Genomic DNA, 12,537 nt, shown 5'->3' with positions numbered 1-12,537 from the left:
TATCATGAGAATCATATGGAACTAAATGCCTACTTTCAAAGCTATAAATATAGTGAAATCCTTTAAACCTAGCATATGTTGCTTCAAATGAAACAGTTTTGAACAGATGTCCCCTTAGACCTGATATATTAAGACTAAAATTACTAAATCAGCATTAGTTGTTTTTAAACTTAGAGCCATATTTTGCCACTGATTTTTATCCAAAGCTCCCACAGGCGTAAGTGGAAGATCCATGCATGGAAAAATGGCATAATATGTATCCTAGTTTTATTTATTTCATATGTATACAGCAGTATAAAATAATATATTACATTTACACTCATTTTACTTAGGTATCATTATAGCATTCACAGTAACAAACACTATAGTTAAGATTTAAACTCATCTTTTGTTATAATACCCTGTTTTCACTCACAGATAACTGTCTCAAAAATGTGTTTAGAGCTGAAATTCCCTGCTTACTTTCAGCTCAAGGATGTATGGATGTATTGGAAGTCTGAGTTCTCTCATTCAGAAATTTTTGAGTCTCATGTGAAAATTCAATATTTTTGCATCATTAATGCATTATTTTCATGCAACTCAAAAACATCTGGAGTGTAAAACTTCAAACTGAGCATGTGACAAGTTTTCAAGAAATAAAAGCCATTTTTCTAATTTTACAAATACTTAAAAAATAGCAGTGGTTAGAAATACATGCATGCACACTAAAGGTATTAGAATTTTAGTCATATTATTGCCTGCAATACTCTGGCGGCACCCATCTACCAGCATTCTCAAAGAATGCTATAATCTAAAACCTATGCCAAGTTTTAGAAGAAAACAAAAATACTCTACCGAACAGTAGTTTCACAAATTACTGTCTAAGGATTTTTGTTTGACCTAGCAGAGGGATATTCCTTGAAATGCTAACAATATATAAAATAATTTTACTACTCCATGGCATAAAAAATATGGAATTTTGTCATTTTCTGTTTTTCCTTGTTAAAAAGGAACATAAAAAGGATGTTAAGTGCAAAGCCTTTACCACTACAAAATTAGAGTTGAAAAAGATAAATAACCCAAGAAATTGCAATATGAAAAATATAAGATTTTCAGAAAAATTATCAAGTATATCAATGTTTTCAGTATTTTTGAACTCCTTGGGTATTAAACACACACACAGAAATATAAAGGGGAGAAAAAAACCACATGCAATGACAAATAACAGTGCTATTATCAGTCAGTAACTTGAGTAATTTTCTTTATCCTACTTAACACTTGCAACATTCTGACTGAATAACTATATTAAAGATGAACTTTACGCCAGTAAATAACTTTTGGAAGGTAAAATGGTACAATTAATGCACAGTTATTAAAATTTATGTCAAAAATTGTGAGGATTTTCTTTCCACCTCTTACAGGAGATGCAGGAGGGTTTCTACATTACAAACGACCCAACAGCAAATTATAGCACTATTAAGAAATGAAACAGGAGAAAAAGTAATTAAAATCTTTAAATCTTCTACCATAGCACTTAATTTGCAATGTTTGATAAAGGCATTGCATTTAATATCTTCATAAAATAAAATATGCATATTCCCTTAGTATTTACCAAGAAAGATGATACACTTATAATGATGCAGACATCATTATATCTGTAAAGTAATTCTGATGTGATATTTAAATATTTGATTTAAAATGATGTCACAAACTTATGTTCACAAGTTAAAAATTAGAATTTTACATACAGATGGAATATTTCTAAAAATTGTCATTTGACATACCTCTGAAACATCAAGACACTGTTTCCACAGAAAAATATTGACTTTTACTACTCTAAAACTAGCCATGTTAACAAGAAGTAAATGTCATGATTATTTTCTGAAATAATTCATTGATGAAATACTGTCTAATAATTTGGGTATTATTTTCCTTTGATATGTGTACAATTATGGAAGATTGGATATTAGGATGACTAGATTAATTATAAAACTTATTCTAAAATTCCTTTTCATACAAATCTCATAAATGTTTGTTTGAAAAACTTCATTATTGATTGGTTGCATCCTTGCATCTCAAGGTTCCCCTCACTGGGAGAAAACATTTTGATAAATGTTTAATAAAATCATATCTTTACTCTGTTGTAACTTCTGACTTATTCTGGATGCAATAGATACATTAATAGCTAATCTTTTACTATTTTTTGTTTAAATAATTCTATTTATCCCACAGATTAGGTAAAAATTTTGTGTTTTTTTGTTTTTGTAGATTGATGATAAAATTTAAGAACTAAAATGCAAATTAGTATAACAGGTTACTATAATATATTAAAAAAACAAATAGACAAATATATGGTATGAGAAGTTGGTTCAAGGGAAATTATACACAATGATATAAAGGATTAAATAATTAAATAAAATTTCTTTAAGTCAAATGAATTAATATAGCTGTTACATAGGAAGTGAGTATAACCTTATTTTCAGTGCGTGTAATAAGGCAGATGGATATGAGTTTCCCCCATAACTGTAAAATGGTGAGTGAAAAGTTTTAATTAAAGCAGAGTGATTCAACAAGAAAATAATTTTCTTGTTTAAAAAGCAGTTACAACCAACACACTTTTTTCTAGTTAAATTATATAAAAATGTTTCCTTACTAAAATAGTCTATCATTCAAAATATTAATGTAGTAATGCCAAAATTTTAATAAAAGTTTACTGCTGGATCTAGTGAGTGTGTGTGCTTTATGTGTCATATGTGACAAATTAGCTTCGTTTATTTTTAAAGGGTCCCCAAAAGGCTGGAACATCACACACATTACTTTGATATATAAATTGGGATTATGACATATTAATGTCTAATCTGATAAGAAAAATGAGTGATACAAAGATATCACTCAAATATACACATCAAGGACCTAGGAATATATGTATGCATTTTAATGTTAAATCTAGGAAAGTATTCCCATTTAGATGACATAAAATTAGGTGGAAAACATTTGTTACGTGCTAAGTTTAGTCTGTTCTTTAATAACATAGCATGATTCAAACTATCATCGAACATAAGATCTGTTAAAATTAAGGGAAATATTTCAAAATCAGTCTGCAATTTGGGTTTGGCAAACATTTAGATATAATGTTGAGGGAGTTTTTAGAGGGGAACTGTGACAGATCTGGTTTTTGCTTAGAAGATTATCACATCCTCTGATTCTTCTCTTTCTTAATTGTACTTCAACAAGCAACAAACAGTATAATAAAAGGAAAATATGTAAAAGAAAGGAAAATGCATCTTACTGAATTTAATAATTAACCTTGTTGACATAAACATAAAAAGCAAACTTCACTTTTCAAGGCCCACTCATGAAGAATTTTCTCATTAATAAAACACTGACTACATTTAAGCTATAAAATTTTCACATATAACACTAAAAGAGTAATGTACCATGTTTCTGTCTCCAAATTTATGTAATTTGTTTTAAATTTAGAGATCCTTTATATCTTATGGTTATTCTTTACCAGTTCAGATATTTATGTACCTCTATATATTCATATAGAGTTATAGATTTTATATGCATCTTATTAGAAATCACGAAACTATGTAAAACTATGTAAAATAAAACTTTGTGTGAATTATATGATTGAAGAACTTCATTTAAAATAATAATTTTCAATTACATATTTTACACCACAGAATGTACAGACACACCCAGTGTTTTTTTTTTTTCTAACAACAGATACAGGTGAATTTATAGATTCTTTATAAAATCTTTAAATGATTCTAAATTCAAAGCCATAGAAATAGAATCGAAATAATGTAGATTGTTAGATATTTTGATAGTACATGTTCAGTGCTCCTCTGATAACATCGACAGCTATATCTTTGGCATTGAAAATCAGTACGAGTTCTTGACAAAATTTTGCAGCTTAGAGCTTCATTTTCTTTTAAACAAGGAAAAACAGGGTTGAATAAGATACAAAAACTGGAAGGAAACGATTAATGATTATTTTTTTCTTAGTAAGTTTATCTTTGGGACCCTGAATTACCTTTTACTTTATTATATGATGTGGACTGTATGAATCCATTTAAAAACCAACTAAGTTGTACCACATTTTAGGAAAATTATATAATATAATATATATATTTTATATTTATTTAGAAGCTTTGAAATAGTACAGTAAACACTTTGCAACACGGTGTATAAACTACAGAATGTCTTTGATATTTTGTGGGTCTTCAGAATACAACATTTTTTATAACCCACAGGTGAAAAGAACATAATCACAATCTCTCTTGTAAAGTTGGAATAGTTTGGGGAACACTTGATCACACAAAAATAATATAAAACAGTCAAGTTTAAAACAGTGATATTGCATTTATAATGCACAAATTTCCTTTATCTTTATAACTGGCTTCTCGTGGTGAATATAAACATCTAAAGGGCTCAGTGACATTTGGAGAGAGAAAGATATATAGTGCTGTAAACAGGCACACACTGATCGGAGAGGCAAAATCAGTTGCCTAAAGTTTCTACAGTTCTGCACATTTCAACTCATTTCTCAGGCCTGCTGAGAGCAATTAGGTCCTATAATTGGCCGTAATGACTCCGCTGGCAATCTAATACTCAGTTACACACAACTAACTGGATGGCCAAGATAATGAAGTTGAAAAGTTGATGCTTTTGTTGGTCGACTTTGTGCAAATCATGCTGCTTCAGGTAAGTCCTGTAGAATTGACTAGCATATCCTTTTCCGTGCTGTGAAAAAGAAAAGAAAAATACTCTAAGAGAAACAGTCTGACTGTTGGTGTTTAGAATTGCACAGTATTGTAAAAGAAGCAAATACAGCTGGAAACAAGTTGTATCCCCCTACCAGACCCAGGTAGTGGCAAGATATTTCTGTGTCACCTTGGCTTCTAATAGCCACAGTCATTCTGTTGTTTGGGTTTCTGAAAATGACAATTTTGACATTTATACAAATCAGTTTTGCATGGGAAACGTGAGCTTTATATACCAACCCTCAATTATGCGATTAACTTTTTAAAGTTATCTACAAAACAATCCCTACTTCACTATTCATGCACAATCAGAATAGAGGAAAAAATTGTGGTCCTTACATTTCTAGAACAAGTCTTTAGAATATCTATGATAAGTGGTTATATATTTAATTTAACAAGCTCTAAGTTACATGTATTAAATCTACATATAATAGGAGAAAACTGTACCAGGAAGTGTTCATGTAGTTAAAAATTAAAGGATGATTCACATTTTTGAGGTTTATTTTATCTAATTTTTTTAGAATTATATAAAAACCAAATCTTTTTATGGCCTATAATTTTGTAAGGTAAATTTATCCCCTGAAAGGAATCAGTTTTCTTCTAAGGTGGGAATAGGTGAAGAGGAGAAAAAGATATTATTGAATGTGGCCCAGTCTTATAAAATGAATTATGAAGCAGGATGTCCAGATTCAATCATTCAGAATTTATGATCTTAAGTATTTAATTTATAATCATAAAGGATACTTCTTCCCACTTATTCATAATCTTTGTGATATTTGACCATGAGCACAATGAGAACAGAGACTGCATCTCCTAGATCAGTATCTGGGACATAAGAGATGTATAATAAAAATGAGCTAAAAATCAAGATGGTTCAATTGTGATTAAAAAACACATATATGTGTATCTCATTAAAAAATAAGTACAACATTAAGTAGCATAACTGAATTGTTTCAAACTGGTGAAAAGTTACTTTTTTTGTTGTTTTCTACGAATGTAAGAACATGCTGATGAGTTCACTTCCTCTCCTACGGTATTTCCACTCATTTCAAGTAGATTTTCTAGTTATGTATTTTCTTAATTTATTTTCCCTGATTCTCTCATTTATTTTTCCTCACAAACTCAGTTTCTGACCAGACCATCAAGCATTTCTTCATTGGTTCACCTTTTAGCAAAAATACATCAATTAAAATTGTAAAAATCAGGTACCACCACTGACAGAAATCAAAGTGAAAATGGTAGCTATTATAACTTACCTGGTCATAATGCTACAAAGAGTATTCTATTATATAAGCAAATAGAAACTTCACTCTTTTAAAAGCATCGAATCTTATTTTCCTATGCCTTTGAATTCAAATTCTCTGCTTCGTGATAAACTTGATAAATATGAATGATTTACATTTTGTTTATATCAATCAGGATTTAAAATTCTCAAGTAAATTAAAATATTTAGCCATCACAGAAACTCGGGTTTATAAAATGAATTGGAACAAATAATTATAGTGATCAAATAACGTATTGTCTAAACTGCACAATTGTGTAGCTGAAAGGGAGCATTATTAATAACTACACAAGGTGTAATCTTGCACTTTTCTGGACAACTCAGAAAATATCATCATCTTACAAATAATATAATTTTTTTCAAAATAAGTTGGAGATATTACTTACAGTTTGAAGTTTTTCTTAAACAGTATAAATCAGAGACTACTGATTTTTAGGAAACATTCTACTAGTTCAAAATAAAAAAGAAACTCAGTAATGACCTATACTCAACCTATAAACTAACTCATTATGTGAAAAAAATGAATACACTGAAAAGCTACTTCTTAGTGTAAATGCAGAGATTAGTCAACCTAACACATGTTTAAATGAGTAAAATATTTATAATTAGGTTAAAAGATTGCTTATAGGGGGCTTCCCTGGTGGCGCAGTGGTTGAGAGTCTGCCTGCTGATGCAGGCGACACGGGTTCGTGCCCTGGTCCGGGAAGATCCCACATGCCGCGGAGCGGCTGGGCCCGTGAGCCATGGCCGCTGAGCCTGCGCGTCCGGAGCCTGTGCTCCGCAACGGGAGAGGCCACAACAGTGAGAGGCCCGCGTACCACAAAAAAAAAAAAGATACTAGCCTAGATATTATACGTTCATTTGATTTAATTAGGATACAGAAAGAAATCGTGTTATTAAAGTGGTTCACTGTTACAAGAACACAGATGTTTAGCATATAATATACTCAAGCTTAAAAGGTATATTTTATTACTGCTTAGGCTTACATGTGTGCTGCTTTTATTTAAATTGCACCTATTTCAGTAGTTCTCCAAATAATATAATCACCTTTCGTTACATTTACCTCTTCCCATCTATCTGTTAATTCAGGAATGCAAATCTGAATAGGACAAGTGTAAGGGCTGAAGTTGAAGGTCAGAACAAATTAGAATAGAGAGGAAGATTTCCTTTATTTCAAAAGCTAATTTCCCGAATGTTAAGGATTGCTAGACAAACTAGAGAAAATAAAATATATTATTACTAAAGTTACAGTCATACACATTTTGTTTCAAGGCTTTTTTTTTTTTTTTTTTGTCCCACAGGCCTAGCCATTCCGCGGCATGTGGGATATTCCCGGACCGAGGCACGAGCACGTGTCCCCTACATCGACAGGCAGACTCTCAACCACTGCACCACCAGGGAAGCCCCCTGTTTCAAGGCTTTTAAAAGGTGAGTCTGAATACTGAAAAATCATTGTTCTTTGGGGGATATATGGGTTAATGTTGGAAGTAGGACACGTATATAAGAGACAAATTGACGCTATTACATTTTAGAGTCTGTACCAAGGACAATTATTCCACAGTATTAACGATTATGGTCATGCATTTGTTAAGCATTTCAGGCTAGAGAGTATGGGTCAAATACATTGAATCTTCATGCTTTCTGATGTATTCTGTATATGTTTTGGAATTATCAAAGCATAGTTGGAGAATTTCTGCTTTTTCTTTTCATTTCGTAGATGCATTTTTCCTTAGCTATTCATCAGCATGTATAGGGATTTGGTTACTTGATATGAATAAAATACTTTATTTTAATTCAAGTCAAAAGTAATAGAAAAAGGACTATTAGCATTCCTTTTTTTATAACTATGTCAATTCTTCCTTAATTATATGTTTTAAAAAACCTGTACTTATAAGTATTTACAAAATATATATATTTTGTAGAATTACACATATTTACTTTAAAAATTCAAAAATAAAATAAAATTCATTAAAAATTTAAAATTCAAACAGCACAGAAAAAGCCAAATAAGAATAAAAGCACTCAAAAATACCCAAAAAATGATAAATGCTGCTAACAACTTTGTGACTATCTTTCCAGATACTGTGATTCCAGATTACTGGAATTTTAATTAATTAATTAATTTGTTTGTTTGTTTTTACCTCTATTTATTCATTCACTGCATTTATTCTTCAAAGTGAGTCATATAAATGTTACATTTAACACATTTATCTTACTGCCTGAACTACAGATGAAAAATTACTATTAATGGAGAAGAGATTCAAATATCTACCTTTTATAATTTAGCATATATATGTGTGTATATATTTAACATGTATATGTATGTATATTTTCAGCATGTACATACTATTTTAATGAAAGTTTCATGATGCATATTTTTCCTTATACTGTGGAATCGTGTTACTGCCTTTGGTAATTTGTAAAATCTGATATTAAACTGTTGGACATTTAAAAATTCTGATGAATGACTTAAGAAGACTGCCTGTAAATATGTATGTTGCAAAATAAAATTGAAAAACATCACCAGCGATATTCTATTTCTTCAACATACTATAGTTTACTAAAAATCTGGTGAAAAATAATATTGTATAATATATTAAAATGACAATTTAATCATTTGAATATTCACATTCCTCTACTTGCATAGGAGGAAGCATAATACTCTTTATACTTTATGACAGCGTAAATCACAGAAGCTAAAGTAATAAATAAAGCTTATGAAGTGATCTAATCTATTTCTGCCACTGAAAGAAAGAACAGCCTTCAAATATCCCAGATGATGGAGACTCTCCACTACAGTGAAAAACTTCTAGAAGCTGAGATCAGTAAGCTACTCGGGAAGTCATTCAAATGTTTCCTGAGCCTCAGGGTCAGGACACTTCTTTATGTATAAAATGAACCTATGGTACAAGAGTTTAAGCCCATTACCCCTTGTAGGAGTCAGAAACATCTACTCTCTGTTCCCTGTGTGAAAGCACATCATAAACTGAAAGATCATTTAAAAGTAAGCCCCATTAGAGATCTGTCCAGTGAATAATCAGTTCTTTTAACTTTCCTCTGTCTTATTCTTGAAGCATTTTTGAAGATTCTCTTCAAAAATGTCTCTAAAGAGTTTTTTTTCTGTTTAATCCTAAAGTGCTGAGATGAGCATAGTTGTGTTAACTATTAAAATGGGTCGCTGCTTTGTCTTTGATCTTCCCACTGGAACGCCCTTATATTTGCTTTTATTTTTTTAATATAGTTGTATCTTGTTCATATTGTAAATGTTTTCCTCCTCTCAAAAAATTACAAAAATATTTGAAATTAAATATGTATATAATTTAAAAAATTACATGCTATGGTTTATTATGAATTATAAAGACTGAAAGCCTTCTGTTAGTATAATATAGATTGTCTTTCTGTCTAATAATTGTAGCTCAGAGCAATATAAACTTGCATTCTTATATTTATTTCATAATGTTCACAGCATCCTCATGTTAAATTTCCTTTCATCAAACAATATGCCTTTTTATTCTAGTTTGACAGAGTTAAGAGATTATAGAATATATCTAGAAAGCAAGAGTTCATTTGGAGGAGGTGATTCCCATTTGTAAACTTGATTAGTTTTTTAGAAAGGAAACTTTTTGAAATAAATGACTCAAATAAGACTTCAGACCACTCACCTAAGAAATACATCGTAAAGCCAAGTGTTTATTTTTACTTTAGTCTATATATGCACGCAATGCTTACAACATAATTTGCAATTATTAAATGCCTATTAAATTAAAAGATAAATCCATGGGTATTTTAAGGGATAAGAAATCGGTAAGTGTAGTTTTGTGGATTAGAAATGTACATCAATAAATGCATCCTTTCTAAGATAGGAGACAAACATATTGAGCATAATATTCTCTTTATAGACATTTTAGCTCTAGAAATTCTGGCACCCCTAAGTGCCAGAACCTAGTTACCAAAACTGCTATTTTTTAGTTGCGATAGAGACTGTATATGAACTTGAGGTCACAAAATAGAAATGAATTGGACTTCATTTGCTTACTAAGAATGGTGTGGGCAAAGACAGAATTAATTTCATAAGCTGCAAGTTACCCTTGAGATCAAGCAGTGTTCATGCACTGTGCAAAGCCCTATATGTACCACCTGTGAAAATTACAGTATTTAGTATTACAAATGGAGCTTATTTTTAAACCACATTTTGTTGTTAGTTAAAAGACTTCATAGCCTTGAAAATAGGGGCTTCTATCTGTCTACAAGTAGAATCCAAAAGTATGGCAGAATACCATTACCTTCACATAGCTTTGTTTGAGCAAGTGAGTCTCCCCAAACATCATGAATTTCTTGTAGATAGAAAATCCATAGGCTTTTAGAAATTTCTATATACTTGTATGTGTTTGTGTGTATGTGAATATGTGTGATTTAAAACTACCTTCTTATTAAGGCAATAGTACATTCACCAAGAAATATCTACTCTATGGGTTACTGCAACCTTGTCAACTACCATTAATATATATATTTTTAACATTTTTATTGGAGTATAATTGCTTTACAGTGTTGTGTTAGTTTCTGCTGTATGACAAAGTGAATCAGCTATATGTGCACATATATCCCCATATCCCCTCCCTCTTGCATCTCCCTCCCACCCTCCCTATCCCACCCCTCTAAGTGGTCACAAAGCACTGAGCTGATCTCCCTGTGCTATGTATTAACAGGGTAGGTGTAATTACAGTAACTCAGTTTTGTTTGGTTTAAAAATCTTTGTCTCTAATTAATTACTTTAATTAAGAGTGCTTTAAAATCTACAACAAAAACCAGTGATAGTATATTAACTCCTTTAATTAGACAATATACTTTGATTATTATCATTACCTGAATTGATTTAAGCAAGATATCAAAAAACACATGGTAATCATCTAGACACAAAAATTGTCAATATTCTAAATATCTTTTTAAATGCTAAAGAAATAAACTTTTATATTAAAATATTTGTTTAAAAAAACTTAGCATGGCAATGTACTTGCATTTTATAGATTGAATGGATGTATTCCAAACTTACCTAGAAATGTCAAAAATTATGCCTTGAAAGCTTAACAAATTTTTCCTGAGGGCGAAAAAAGTAATAGGACATGACCCTACCAAGAACACTTTGGTCACCATCCAGGCTCTCTTTGACCAACAAAACCCCTTGCCTAAATGGTATCTTAAAATCAAGTCTGGAGACTGAATTCTTTTTAAATGCTCCGCCCCTACATTGGCATATATTTAGGAAATGGAACTCTCTAACACATATTGCTCTCCATGTTTATAATATCATTGAAAAAATTTCTGGAATTCTTTACCATAATGCACTAAAATGTGGAAACTTATTTTTTCCACAACTATTTGAAAATTGCATTCTTTACCTGGCAATAAAGAAATACCCTTGAAACTTCTTTTGAAGAAAATCCACTCAATTAACTCTTACTTTAATAATGACAAAAGATCTTTCATTTAACTTAGACAAATACCATGATTATGTGTCTCTGCATTCTAACAAGACATCCATATGCTTCTTTAAAGAATAAATGGTTCCTTTTTTTTTTCTTTGAGAATTATGGAGCTGATATTTACTGACATTTAGATACTTATATTTCTAGTAGTTTCCTTCAAAACAATATTATAAGGAGATCAAATTAGTTACTTCCCTGTAAGGTTGAAATTAGCATTAATTTTCCAAGTAAAGGTTTGGAAAATTCCTGCAAGGCATTAGTTATTCCTCTAAGTATAGGGATGTTATACCTGTTTAGACTTATTTGCAACAAACAACATCACTGTATCACAATATTAAACCAACTACTAGTGACATGCACAACTTTGTCTTCTATATGAAAACCAAGCAGAGAAATTCCAGCAATGAAAGTTAGGGAAAACTTAAGAATAAATACATAAGATCTTCATTTAAAAAATACATAGCCAGGTATCTAATTTATTAACCACTAATAGCCTACTTAAATAGTGATAAGATTTCAAAATAATTCAACTAACACTTTAGATAACTAAGCCATGAAAATAAGTAGAAAATCTTCTGGGCTGGTAAATAAAATACTAATAGCACAATTTTTACAAGGTTATTTTCAAAAAAGAGACACAACACACATGACTTAAAAACGGTGTGTAGAAGTATGGCTATTTATTTAATATACTTGATGATCTGACTTCCCCTAACATCATTCAGTTGCTTCTATGTCAAAGCAAATAGCAGATTAATAACAGGAACTGTAGGCTCAGAAGGGTTGAAATCTGACTCACTGAAAAGTGAAAGCTAACCACTGGTTTTCTGTATCTAGAAAAACATCCCCACACTAAACAGGTTAGGAACCCAAGACTACAGGTGCCAATAACTTCTTAATCAGAGTTGCCAGATAAAATACAGGGTGTCCAGTTACAGTTGAATTTCAGATAAACAGTGAATAATTAGTTAGTATACATACCCCCCATGCAACATTTGGGTGTCATGTATTTTTATTTGTTAGA

At 30.9% G+C, this 12,537-nt stretch overlaps 1 protein-coding gene across 1 annotated transcript in view; it reads right to left on the bottom strand.

Moving 5' to 3' along the window:
- Positions 1 to 255: 255 nt before the first annotated feature.
- The window catches only part of PCDH10 (protocadherin 10), a 42,829-nt gene continuing 30,547 nt past the window's right edge, over positions 256 to 12,537 (bottom strand). The window contains exon 5 of the mRNA XM_004265131.4: positions 256 to 4,728. Coding sequence (XP_004265179.1) covers positions 4,709 to 4,728 — 20 coding nt within the window. The 3' untranslated portion in view covers positions 256 to 4,708. The remainder of the gene's footprint in view (positions 4,729 to 12,537) is intronic.

Source organism: Orcinus orca, chromosome 4 (assembly GCF_937001465.1).
Source record: "Orcinus orca chromosome 4, mOrcOrc1.1, whole genome shotgun sequence".
In the NCBI taxonomy this organism is placed as follows: Eukaryota; Metazoa; Chordata; class Mammalia; order Artiodactyla; family Delphinidae; genus Orcinus; species Orcinus orca.
Note: the sequence above shows the minus strand (reverse complement) of the source record. Positions and strands in the feature narration are given on the sequence as shown.